The sequence below is a fragment of the Capsaspora owczarzaki genome, assembly GCF_000151315.2.
Source record: "Capsaspora owczarzaki ATCC 30864 unplaced genomic scaffold supercont2.6, whole genome shotgun sequence".
Taxonomy (NCBI): domain Eukaryota; class Filasterea; order Ministeriida; family Capsasporidae; genus Capsaspora; species Capsaspora owczarzaki.
In genome coordinates, this window is record NW_011887297.1 from 934733 (window position 1) to 947305 (window position 12573).

Sequence of the window (12573 nt, forward strand, 5' to 3'; positions counted from 1 at the left end):
GAAGCTGCTTTGGACGACAAGCTAATGTCTGTGATGCTGTTGCGATGAGCAGGAGCAGTTCATTTCTTTTTTGCTTTTGGTTTTGGTTTGCAACGTTGTGCTTTCCAATAAGTGCTTTTGTGCCTTTTCCAACAAACTTAGATCGAGTGCTTGTTTCTCCAACCTCTGCAACAAAACTCTGCAACAGCGCTCAAGAAGCAACACAAATCTTTGTAGGCCTGTTGATTCCGAGACATGCTAGCAGGGACTACGATTCTTTTGCTCAAGCCTGGGGTGGAGGAGCACGTCGCCCTGCTGTCTCCTCCTGGATCTGAAATTCCAAATGCGGACGACAATCCGCCAAACATTGCTGCCTCTTCTGCTGAAGACGACGGAATCGACAACCCGAGCAACCCAAACAACAACAGCAACAATAGCAGCAATGCAGCAGCGCTGCGGGAGGCAAGCCTGCACGTGTCAGTCGCAATGGGCCAGAATGAAGCGTCTGGCTCAGATTCGCGGTGGTACGCAAATGAACGCCCGAGCTCAACCACCGTGCTTCGGACGGCCCGCGCCGACCAGAGCGACACGGAAGAAGCAACCGAGCACGATGCCACGAGCATGGCGGCTTCGGTCGATGATCGTCGACATACGGCGTGGTGGCGTTTGAAGCGAGCGTTCAAACGAACCATTTCCCACCACGGCGACATTTCCGAGCTCACTCAGACAAACGTCGCTCCGTACGCGAATCAACAGAATGAATCAGAGAGCTCACACAGCAACACTGTCAACGAGAGCAGCAATGGTCGAGATGAGCCTGCTTGGAGATTGCATTCAGGTGGCGCTACAGAAGAGGAAGGACGTGTTTCGAGCGCCGGAGAGCCCGACCCGTCGGCACACCTTCCGCAGACGTCAGTCGCCGAACCATCAGATCTTGTCACCATTCGCATTGGCCAAAGCAATGCCAGCAACACTGCTGCTACTGCTCGGGACTCGGAGCGTCACACTCACGCTCGTAACATTGTGGACTACGTGAGCGCCGATGAGGACGAGCCGTTCACCTTGGAGACCTTTGCAGAGCTTATGGAGAGCCACCTTGCAGCTGGGAAAGGTTGGTGCCAATGGGGCCTCTAGTGAATGCGTCAATGCGACACGAAAGGCTGACTTTGTGCAATTTTTGTGCCGCAGCTTTCATCATTGCACGCGTGCGAACAGGCGAGAACGCGGATGGCTCGGCAATCTGGACGCACTACAGCGCGCTGCATTTGTGCAAGATTATGTTTGCAAACGAACGGGGCGAGGTAACGTATGGATGGAATCCGTGTGTGGTGTTGGTCGGACAACCTGACGACTGTTACTTTTTGTTGGCCAACTGCTCTCACACTCATGCACCATCAATCAAAGATTGTCCGAGTTTCATGCCGCAATCCACTGACAAACCTCCCCATCACCCATCCGGTCGAGTTTTACAAGGTGAAGCCCAAGAGTATGACGCGCCGACATCGACTTCCACCGGGCCTGCCTGCAAAACCCCAGTCGCTTCGTGGGCATGTGACTGCAGCCAGTGATACCCTCCCACCACCATCACCACCTCCACCACCACCACTGGTCTCCGAGATGGTGGAAACAGGGCAGCCTGCAATGGCAACAGCCAGCCCCGAGGATTTACCCCAATCCAAGCCGACCCCATCTGCAGTGCCAGCTCCTGTTCCGGCAATTCTTCTACCAACAACAGACAGTGTCGAACAGCAGAGTATCGTACGCGACCAGACGGCGACAGAGCCACACCCAATCTCTGCTGCCGCTCGCCCGCTCCGCCCTATTCCCATGAATCTTGAGCGTGTTCGCGCTCAAGCTCAACTGGAAACCCTCAGGTCATGCTCTCAGGCGAGCGAAAGCTCGGCCACCGCACCCACATCCTTATTCTCGCCGTTATCTGCGGTGCTTTCCCGGCTTCGGTTGCACAGTACCAATAATGGGCTGCAGTCATCAACATCAACGTCTCAAGCAACCCTGCCACGACCTCCACCGTGGTCGAGTGCCTCGACGGAAGCAGCAGCAGGAGTCCCGCCCCAGCACGATTCGGAAGCTTCAGAGCCAAAGAACAAACCACGCTCGCGAAATATTCTGTCTCGAACTGCCTCCACGAACGCCCGCACTCGTGCAACCAACATGTCGGTGCCAGATCTGCCCATGGTCACTCAATCCGCATCGCAACTACTGCGGCAGGAAGGCACTCAACTGTACCTCATCCATCATTCCACTTCTCCACTCTCCCCGTCGACTCGAGTCGCTGCTGTCCTCGAGGTCTCCCATTCCACTGGTTCGCCTGGCGCGCCAGCGACAGTCTCACTCTCCGCTTCACGCTCCAACAGTCGTCGGCTCGAAACACCAGCGGATTCTGGCAATGCGACACGAGTGCCCTCGCCGCGCTCCGCAAGTCCAGCCAAGTTTGTCACCACTGCGACCACTGCCACTTCTGCTGGTGCGCCAAACGCGCCGAGATCTACTGCTTTCGACGACGAGCCCCACGGAGTCGATCGGGCGTCCAGCTCGCCAGAGTACACAGGCATCCGCGCTCGACTTATCGGCACCGATGTCGACCTGCTGGACTCGCCGCGACTACGCCGGACATTGAATCGCACGGCTCTGTGCAACGAGGACTTGCTCAGTTCGCTCTATGCCGTGAATGGACGCGAGATTGTGATTCCCATGATGGCCGACACCGCCGATGGCAGCTCGGGCTTGGTGCCGCGGTATCGACTGCACATTGTGACGCCCGGCACCACTAGCGCAGGTGTCGGTCGGAGTCGCAGTGCAACGCTGTGGCAGCTGTGCCAGCTACTGGTGATTTATGCCATCTTGTGCCTCCTGGTGATTGAGTTTGCCGTTCCGCCAGGATCCAAGTACATTGCGATCGCCATCGCAGTTTCTCTTCCCGTAGTGGTTCAAGCGACGATAATGGTGGTGTCCTGTATTCGGACCAGGCACCAACGTAGGGTCTATCACCGCCAGCTGGCTGCCGAGCGTGAGCGCCGCCTCGCTGCCACCTTGTCCGAGACACCCATCGTCGAGACCGACACTGCGCCTTTGACTATTCCTCCTGCCCTTTTGCCCAGAAGCCACGCGACTGTTCCAAGTACAACGCAGCCTGACGCTCCTCGATCTGACAATGAGGCAGAGACTGATGATGACGACGAGGACTTGAGCATAGCTCGCAACAACACGAATCGCACCAACACACAGACTTCGGGCAACGGCAACGTGCCGGTCGTCCAAGGCACTGAGGTTTTTGTCACGATACCAGCCGTGTAAAGCTTTTCACACGCACGAACTTGTGTTCCACCCCAACTCAGACCTGTTAGCTCGAAAGTTTGTATCGAACGATTCTTCTCCCTTCAGTTTGTTTCAACAGGTGGTTTGATTTGCTGCCAACCACCAACATGCTAAGATATACAACAAAGGAAAAAAAAATATGGTTTCAAGTATTCGCAAAAGAGGGCAACAGACCACAGTGATAAAAACAACAAGAAAAAAAAAAAGCATACATCACGTAAAAGGTAAAGGGTGGAGCTCAGGAAAAAGCAGAGCGCCAACAACACTTGATCAAGCGATAGGGAATAAAGACGTTTCACAGATGCAAGTTAGAACAAACTTTGCATTGACTTTTTCATGATTTGGCCAAAGTTCTTGCCGGGCGCCGCGCCACGCGACACAGTGGCACCAACAAGGAGCGGATCGACGGCATAGAGCCAATCGTGAACCTCGCTCTCACTGCTAGCTTGCAGCAGGTAGCCACGATACTTGGTGCAGAGCGAGAAGACAAACGGAGCCTGTAAAGTGACGAGGGACGTTGTCAGTTTGTGTGCACACCGATGCAGTTACAGCAATCAACACCGCGGTCGCTCCAACTCACCTGCAGCATGGAAGCCTGTTGTTCGCTGTACTGGATCTTGATGGAGGACAGCTTGATCACGGCGCGTTCAACTGGATCCTTTTCGTCAGTGTAAATATAGAGATAAGGGCGACGAATCACCAGCCAGCGACGCGTCCATGCGTCTCCCGTCTTTTCCAAAAAGTTAAGATAGCCTTGTTTGGTGACAACGTCTCTGGAACGAGGCAGAATGACTTCAATCAGCGCCACGAAACAAAAGCCACCCCCCGCGCCCCCTTCAACATGCGCAAAGCAAAAGTCTTCCATGACAACATACTTTTTCTTGGTTTCCACAACCATAGGAATGAAGCTGAGCTCATGTTCAGGAGTAGGGCTGGAGCTGAGGTAATGTTGGCGCTGCAAAGATGCCTCGGCAATCTTGAGCATTGTAGTCTGCTCACAACACACAGTGAACACAAAGACACAAGGCCCCCCCCCCTCTTTCCAGTGAGTCGACAAGGACGCGCAGCAACAAATCGAGACCAAATCTCTCACCCAACCACGAAACGCACCTTTTGAGCATTCAGCCGAATCAGCGACAAACAGCGTTCAAGGAGCTCTCGCTGCTTGTCAGTGTAGACGGTGGCTGCTTCAGATGCCTCGTCGGCCGGGGCGGTGGCATCGGATTGGCTCTTGGAGCTGCCAGCTCGGCCACGGGCTGGCGGCGCGAGCGAAGCGATCGGCGTTCCTTGCTTGATGGCACGAACCTTTTCGCGCAGCGCGAGGAACTGCTTGGTTTTTTCCAGCTCCGAGACGCGCGTCAAGTGCTCGGCCTCGGCTTGGTGCTCGCACAACAACGATCCACGGCGTGGACGCCAGCTGCGCAGATTTTCCTCACCACGGACATAAATGGTCGACGTGTCGACGACAGACGTTGCCGACCGCTGCCGCTGCTGGGGCGTAAGAGTCAGCTCAAAGACACCGCTGACGGCGTCCGTGTTGCGCTTTGGCTGCGACGATGAGAACAGGCCCCCGAACATGCCCTTGTTGGGATTGGGACGCGCATCAATCGGGAAGATGCGCAGCAGAATGTCCTTGCGCAAGGTAATGGGCGTGCTGCAGTGCTCGGCCGAGATGGTGCAGGCCAAGGTGCAGTAAACGACCTCTGAGCCAGGCGTGAGACGATTGAGCAGCTGGTTGTCATGCAGCGAGCTGTCCCACGCGGCCTGGGCCTGCAGGAACGACCGGCCGTTTTCGCGATTGAGCAGTGTCGGCTTGGCAATGATATTGATGGGCATGTACATGGACACGGGCACCTGGTCTTTATCACGACGCGCGTTTCGAACGGCGCCAATCGACATGGAGACAATGTTGTGCCAGACCAACCCGGGTCCGGAATCGTGCGAAATGGTCACCGCAATGCGACGTTGAAGGCCTTGACGCAGCAAAAAGATGCCTCCAGCCTGCTCCACTGTGTGGTCAACTGGCACGGGCAGGTACTCGCCCGAGGACGACAGCTCGCGGATTTCAAACCAAGCCAGCAAGTCGTGCTTTGGCGGCTCGCTGGCGCCGGACGACGTATGCGAGGCCGTGATTGTGTTCATGGAAAGCGGCGAGGATGCGGCAGGCGCGTTCGACGTGAACGAGCTCGATGTGCTTCGGCCTGGCGTGGACATGCCACCAGCGGGAGCAGACCCACTGTTCATGGGCGAGAAGGCACCGGCAGGGCCTCGCGTCATCTCGGCCGACGGCCGGGACGGAGTGCGCGGAATGTCGACGCTCTGGCGCGGGGTGCCGGAGGGCGAGTGCGTTGACTGGGCTGGGGTCTGCACGCCGGGATGCTCGTGGAACAGCACGTCTGCGCCGCCGCTGTAAGGGATGGCAGCGACTGAAGTCGAAAGTCGGGGCGCGTTCGCAGAGGCAGAGGCAGAGGCAGAGGCACCGGACGGCACAGGGATGGAAACCTGCTCTGCTGGGATGGAGGTCTCCGTGGTCGTCGAGGCCGACTTGGCTCGTTGGGAAGCGGCCGCGAAAATGTCGGCCGACTGCGCTTGCCAGTGGCGGGCCGCATGCGCATGCAGCGGATGGTCCTGGAAATGGCCGTACAGTTCAAAGACCATCGGGAAGTGCTGGAGGTAGGCCATGACACCCTGGGACGCTCCAACGCAAATCTTTTGCGTGAATCGGAATTGGCACACATCCTCAAAGTGGGTGCACGGCTCGGTGGAAAACACTGGGCTGTCATCGTACATGAATCGGAATTGGAAAAAGACATCCGAATACAAGCCCTGTGGCAAGTTGAAGGCCTCCAAGACATTGACGGCAAAGTGGCACTTGTCGCCAACCTGAAGCCGACGAAGCTTGGCGCTCGGCGTGACAAACGACGCGCCTTGCGGCATGTTGGGAGTCGGGGGATTGGCAGTCAACTCATCGCGCAGCTTGCGGCCAAGGCGTGCAGCAATCGCACCAGTGTTGGTGCCCGTGACTGGCTTGCCGTCAATGTTGACAGTGTCTGGAATGGCGTCGTCGCCAGTGTCCGCACCGCTGCTCGAGTCGCTGTCACTGTCTTCGCGATCGGCCTCCGCAACAGATTCGTCCTCATCAAACAGGGGTTCGATGGAAATGCGGACCATGCCGAGGACTTGACCACGCTCGCTCACAATCGGAGTCACATGCTCAATGGGGATGCCATAGACGAGGTTTTTGACATAGACGTAGCTGCGGCCAATGTACTTGAACCAAGTCGGCGTGTCGTAAAACGGATCGTCTCGAATCAAACCGTGCTGCCCCAGGCCATGCGCCTCGTGTGGTGCATGCAGCATCCGTTGCTGTTGCTGCTGGAGCTGCTTGTGATGCGCGTCGCCGGCGTCAATCTCGTTCATGTTGTTGTACATGTCGCGCATGACAAAAATGCGCTCTTGCAGCTGAGCGAGCGTCCACACTGCATAGCTGTTGTGCTTGCGATCAACCACTTCAACTGCAATGGAGGCGGGCTCGACAGCGCTGCTGCCACTGGAAGCAGGTTGGGTGCGGGTCACGCTACTCATCGTGCGGCTGCGGTACGCAAGGTCGGCGGGCCTGGGCTTGTCAAACAAGGACGACGCAAACGGTGTTTCGCTCCGCACGGTAAACTGGAAGGAGACTTGCTTTTGCAACTCGAGACTGACCACATTGGCCTCCTTGAGGAGCACAGCCATGGACAGCAGGCGATCGTGCAACGAGCTGAAGCGATAGTTCTTCCACTTCATGGCCACGCGCCGCGCAAGCGTAAACTCCCGCTCAGTCCATGGTCGCTGTTGGGCAATAACATGCGTGTCTGCTGCCACTGGAAGGAATGAGGGATCGGAATCAGTCGGGGCAGGAGCTGGGGCAGCCGGCGGCTCAACCACAGCGGCAGCCGCGGCGGTAGCTGCCGCAGCCGCTGCTTCCGCTGCCGCTGCCGCTTCTGCATCTCCGGCTGCTTTGGCTGCTTCGGCGGCGGCAGCAGCCTCCTGCAGCGAGTTTTGCAACGAAGCCAGCTTGTCCTCGTACTCGCGCCGTTGTTGGTCGAGGAGACGCTCGGCCTCTTCCTTTTCTTGCTGGAAGCGACCTTCCATCGCCTTGATGCGGCTCTCCATGGCGAGCTGGACGGCGCGATCTTCCTCTTCTTGCTTCTTTTTCAAATCCTCCTCGTTCGGGAGATCTGTCTGGGCGACCGGGAGACCCCCGAACATGTGCTGCTTTAAGATCAGCTCGCGCTGAGCATACTTCCAATCAATGACGTCCAGAGGCGCAGCCAAGAGATCCGCCTGGCCAGGGGTCGACTCGGCCTCTCCCTGTTCGCGCGCCAGCTCACGGTCACGCCGGACTTGCTCGGGATTGTTAAAGCGGAAGACGTGGTTGTTGCCAAGCACGATACGGTCGCTGCTCGTCAAAAGTGCAGGCTCGGTCACGAGGTTGCCGTTCACAAACGACTTGCTGCCATCGAATGGGACGATCGTCACGTCAATGCCATTCTCTGCCATCTCAAAGAAGCAGTGCTGCGGCAGAATGTTCAACCCGCTCAGTTTGACATCCTGCTCAATCTCTGCGTCCGCGCGACCAACACGCGTGAGGCCCTCCTTGATGTAATAGATGAGACACTCCGACATGAGTGGATCCTCATTCAAGTTAATCAAATGCGGCTGCTTCTTGGGAGCCAGCACACCAACCGCGCCGCCAGCCTCGTTCATGGCAATTCCCATCTCTGCAAGCGCCTTTTCACGCTCACGCTGAATGGCTTCCGTGCGGCGAACCTTGTCTTCCATTGTCTCGTTGAGTTCAGAGATGAGCTTTTCGGATGTTTGGAGTTGCTCGTGCACACCGCCGCCGCCAGCAAGGAGCTGCGCGCGCAGTTTTGCCACTTCGTCCTTGAGGTCCCGGATGAGCTTGGCGTTCGGGTCTTCGTTAACAATGGCCTTGCACATGATGCGTTTCGCCCGATCGGCATAGCGAAGTGTGCTCAGCGTTTCGTCGTAGTTGATGTCGGCTGGGGAAATGGCGGCGATCATGGCAGTCTTGGAGTTGCCGCCCAGGGACTCCTTGAGCAGCCAGGTGAGGACGGAATCACGGTACGGAATGTGGTCGGTTGCGGCTGCCGAGGATTCGCCTTTGGCACCCTTCTTTTTCGCCTTGGTCGAGTCGACAGAGTCGGCCAGGGCCGCAATGACCTTGCCAAGCGTGGTGAGGGACTTGTTAATGTTTGCGCCCTCTTTGAGTCGGTCGCCGGTGGCGCCCGTGGCGTCGGCGCGCTCCGAGCCGGCAAGATCGACCAGAGAGATCTTGCTCACCTTCTCTGTGCTTAGTTTGGTGTCGCGGTCAAAGCGGCGCTGGGTGAAGAGGATGGTAAAGACCGCGTGCGAGCGAGAACTAGTCTCGTTCATGTTGGTGGCGGCCACGGTACGGGCCTTGTTGCCTTCGTTCATGAGGTTTTCAATGCCCTCGTACGAGGTGACGACAAGCTTTGCCAAGTCTTCGACATACGGGCCGAGAATGGGATGTTCGCGCACACGCAAGTTGCCCTGGTTCTTGGGACTGAGCAAATCGCGAACGCGCTCACAATAAATTTCCATATAGCTGACTTCGACCGAGTATGACAAGTCGGGGTTGGTGTTGGCCGAGGTGCGGCGGAAGAGTTCCTCGCAAATCTGCGGAATGAGACCGGGGTTGTCCTTTCCACCCATCATGGTGAAGGATTTACCGGCACCCGTTTGGCCATACGCGAAAATGCACACATTGTAGCCCTCGAACGCATGATCGAGATACTCGACGCCAAAGTCTTCGTACACTTGCCGCTGGGTGGCAAACTGTGCGTCCTGAGCGTTAAACGACCAGTACGAGTGATCGAACGTGAACGACTTTTCCTTGTCACGCCCAGGTGCCGGGGTAGGCGCAGACAGCACGGTCGACTTGTCTGCCATGCGCACAATGCACGACGAGTTTTTCGCAAGCTCGCGCGAGTTGAACGGGCGGACGCGGACCGCGACCTTCACCGACGACATGGCGCTTCAGTCTCCTTGTCGCTTGTGGTCTGCGTGATGTTGGCTCTGGGTCTAGGGAAGTGACGGGCGGGCGGGCGGGCGGCGAAGCAAAGCGAGAGAAACGCAAAGCAACACTTTTGTCGGCCAAAGGCAATCTGTGAAATCCATGCACATTTGGTGTGAGCGACCAACATCAGAACCCGAGTCGGTGTTGTTTGAAGGGTTGAGTGGGGTGTTGAGGTGCCTAGGCTTCAACGATTCAACGGCACAAACCGAATCAACGGTCGGTTCTCTTCCGAGTGATGGATGCGCGGTTTTCAGATTCGTCGCAGTGTTGCATCGACAGACACAGAACGACGAAGCGAAGTGAAAGTGGTCAGCAGTGGTGGGTCAGAGCGAGCAAGAGTGAAGGCAGCAAAAAAGTCGCATGACTGGAGAGAACGAACAAAGCGAACAAAACGCTCAAAAAAAAAAAAAAAAAAAAAAAAGAGACCAGACACGAGCTCAGAGAGCGCATGACGGCGCCCCATCCTGGAGTCGCAAGACTTGGGAAAAAGGGACGGCAATGAAGTGATCACATCCGACACCGCACAACACCCCACCACCCCGCGACACTCACACGTCGTGAGCCCCTGCGAAGAACGGAGAGAGATTTTTTTAAAGGCTTTTTCGGAATTGTCCAAAGGATCTCATTTTTTTGTGCGTTTTGATTCTGGCATTGGTAGAACACCAGCGGAGAAGAGGACGTCTGACTGCAGGGATGGAAGGTCAAAGACACAGAGAACAAAAGGAGGCCATACACAATCGCGGAAGACGAGAAGCGCAAGTCACGGGAAGCGGATGGCAGCGATTGTGTTGTGCCTGAGAATAATATCGCAAGGAATTGAAAAAAAGGAAAAAAAAAAAAAAAAAAGAATGAAAGCAAGAATTGATGCTGATGCTGATGCTGATGCTGATGGTGCTGGGATGGTCGGCTTGATGCGTTTTTCATCAATGCAACAGACTAGACAAGAGCGCTTCCGACAGCTGCTGCAGATTCGGGTTGATCGCAAAAACGTTTCGCTCAGGTCTGAGAAGCGCAGATCGTGGATGAACAAAGCTCAGCGAAAGAACGCGAGCACGCTTCATTGAGCTTTTTGCAAACGCAAGCAATGACTTTCATTGGATGAACAAAATGTCAGGCAAGCAACGAAACAACAACAAAAAATAACAACAACAAAAAACCCACCAAGAAACAACGCAGCACAAAGATGCATGGTACGTTGCCCCACGATGTGATGGAAGTCGCGTGGTGCACAAGCAACCTCGTTGTAACCTGCCGGCGCCTTACAGAGCAGGACTGGACCACGGCATGACGACTTGCCGGCCAAATCACTCTCAACCTCCACTCTCATCAGCAACCACTCCCCCAACGAATGAGGACTTACCACATTCAGCCAGGAGCTTCCACAATGGCTTCGGTATCCCCTTGCCGATAGAAGGGCAACGAGAACTAGGACAGGCGGGAACTGGCGAGAGGACAAGTCGAGTGGCAAAAAAACCCCTGATACCAAAGCCGGGAACTGGCAGATGGCGGCAGCAGCAGCAGTGGTAGCGACGAAGGGAGGAAGAGGAGGAGGAGGGGGAGGAGGAGGCTATTGGAACTGAAGAGGAAGGCGGCCGGAAGGCACCGGAAACCGTTGGACTAGGACAATGGGAAAGGGAGGGGGAGGCAAGTGTATTCGCAGGCAGGCCTGAAGCGAGTCGGTAGAAGGATACGCAGGCAGACGGAGGGCAGCAGCAGCACCAGCACCACGAGAGCGCGAGACGGGACACCAACAAAACAACGAAACAAATACAGCGTGCCATAGCCTTGCTGGTCATCAAGGAACGGATGCTACAACAACGACCAAACAACAGTGAAACCTTAACAAACCAAAAAGAAGAGCAGTGAAGCGAACGAGAGCGAGAAGACGGCGGTGAATAGTGAAAGCAAAAACAATCAAAAAATCTCTGAATGCTGAATAGCACTCAGAATCCAAAGAAAATATAATGGAGGAGCATGCGGAAGTGCGCGCAAGTAGTACTCGCAAATCCACAGACGACACTTGGTGCGTGTCGATTTAGTCTTCACGGCGCGGAGACTCTGCGCGGGCAACGGGCGAGCGAGAGCGTTCGCGAACAGGGGAACGGTCGCGGGCAGGCGAACGGTCGCGGACAGGCGAGCGAGAGCGGCCACGAGCACCGTTGTCACGGGCAGGCGAGCGAGAGCGGTCGCGGCGAGGGGAACGCGAGCGGTCACGACGGGGAGAGCGGTCACGGCGAGGCGAGCGCGAGCGATCGCGACTAACAAAGCAAAGGGCGTTCATTCGACACACGACGGGAGCAAAGATGAGCAACAAAGCAACACATCAACAGGCAGGAGAGCGTGAGAGAGAGACACAGAGAGCGAGAGAGACGGGGACGTACCGACGATCGCCGCCATAGCCACCGCGGCGGTCATCAAAGCGGTCGCGACCACGATCGCCACCACGACGGTCGGTCGGCGGGTTGGGGCAGTCCTTGGCCCAGTGACCAGGCTTGTTGCAGCGGAAGCACGAGTCAGAGTCGGCGGAGCGGTTCTGGCCCTTGGCCCACTCGACGGCAATGCGAACGCCGCGAACGTTGCGGCCGTTCTCACGGTTGAGCGCGTCCTGCAAAAACAAAAACAAAAACGCAGCGAGCATCAGCAAAGGAAGGAAGGAAGGAAGGCGAGCAATCGAGGCGGGAAAAACAAAAAGGACAACGGCACAAAAAAAAAAAAAAAAAAAAAAGCCAACGATCTCCTTTCAAAAAGCGCGCTCGCGTTTTCCCCCTCCTTTGCAACGCAACTCCCGACCGACCACGCGAATCCACCACCGAATGGCACAAGCGGAATCCCATCAGAGTAAAACCCCCCCAAAAACAAGACGGAGGGAGGGAGGACGAGCATGCTGATTCGAAACGGGATCAACGACGAAATCGCAGCCACAACGTTGAAACGTTGCTCTTCTGCTGCTCTCAAGTTCTAGGGCACTGACCTCGGCATCACGACGGTCCTCGAACTCGACAAAGCCAAAGCTGTAGACGGCACCGCCCTTGATGTCGCAGCGGACGAGGCGGCCGTAGGGCTGGAAGATGTCTTCGAGATCGCGAACGCGAGTGTCGCGGTCCAGGCGGCCAATGAAGAGAGCCATGTGTGTGTGTGTCTGATTCAAAAAGAAA

The 12573-nt window shown here is 56.4% G+C and overlaps 3 protein-coding genes across 3 annotated transcripts; 1 reads left to right on the forward strand and 2 right to left on the reverse strand.

Annotated features, from left to right (window-relative positions):
• Window positions 1-57: 57 nt before the first annotated feature.
• Window positions 58-3507, forward strand: CAOG_04272 (hypothetical protein). The gene is made up of 3 exons (XM_004348047.2): window positions 58-1090; window positions 1168-1280; window positions 1384-3507. The coding sequence occupies exons 1-3, from the start codon at window positions 235-237 to the stop codon at window positions 3292-3294; spliced, it is 2880 nt and encodes a 959-aa protein (XP_004348097.2). The 5' UTR covers window positions 58-234; the 3' UTR covers window positions 3295-3507.
• Window positions 3460-9468, reverse strand: CAOG_04273 (kinesin-3). Its single transcript, XM_004348048.2, has 4 exons — window positions 4426-9468; window positions 4191-4306; window positions 3896-4088; window positions 3460-3812 (listed from the first exon to the last, which is right to left on the reverse strand). Exons 1-4 carry the CDS (start codon window positions 9370-9372, stop codon window positions 3624-3626), a joined length of 5445 nt encoding a protein of 1814 aa, XP_004348098.1. The 5' UTR covers window positions 9373-9468; the 3' UTR covers window positions 3460-3623.
• A 1471-nt stretch (window positions 9469-10939) lies between these two features.
• CAOG_04274 (hypothetical protein) lies at window positions 10940-12560 on the reverse strand. Its single transcript, XM_004348049.2, has 3 exons — window positions 12390-12560; window positions 11800-12023; window positions 10940-11676 (listed from the first exon to the last, which is right to left on the reverse strand). Exons 1-3 carry the CDS (start codon window positions 12543-12545, stop codon window positions 11454-11456), a joined length of 603 nt encoding a protein of 200 aa, XP_004348099.1. The 5' UTR covers window positions 12546-12560; the 3' UTR covers window positions 10940-11453.
• Window positions 12561-12573: the final 13 nt, after the last annotated feature.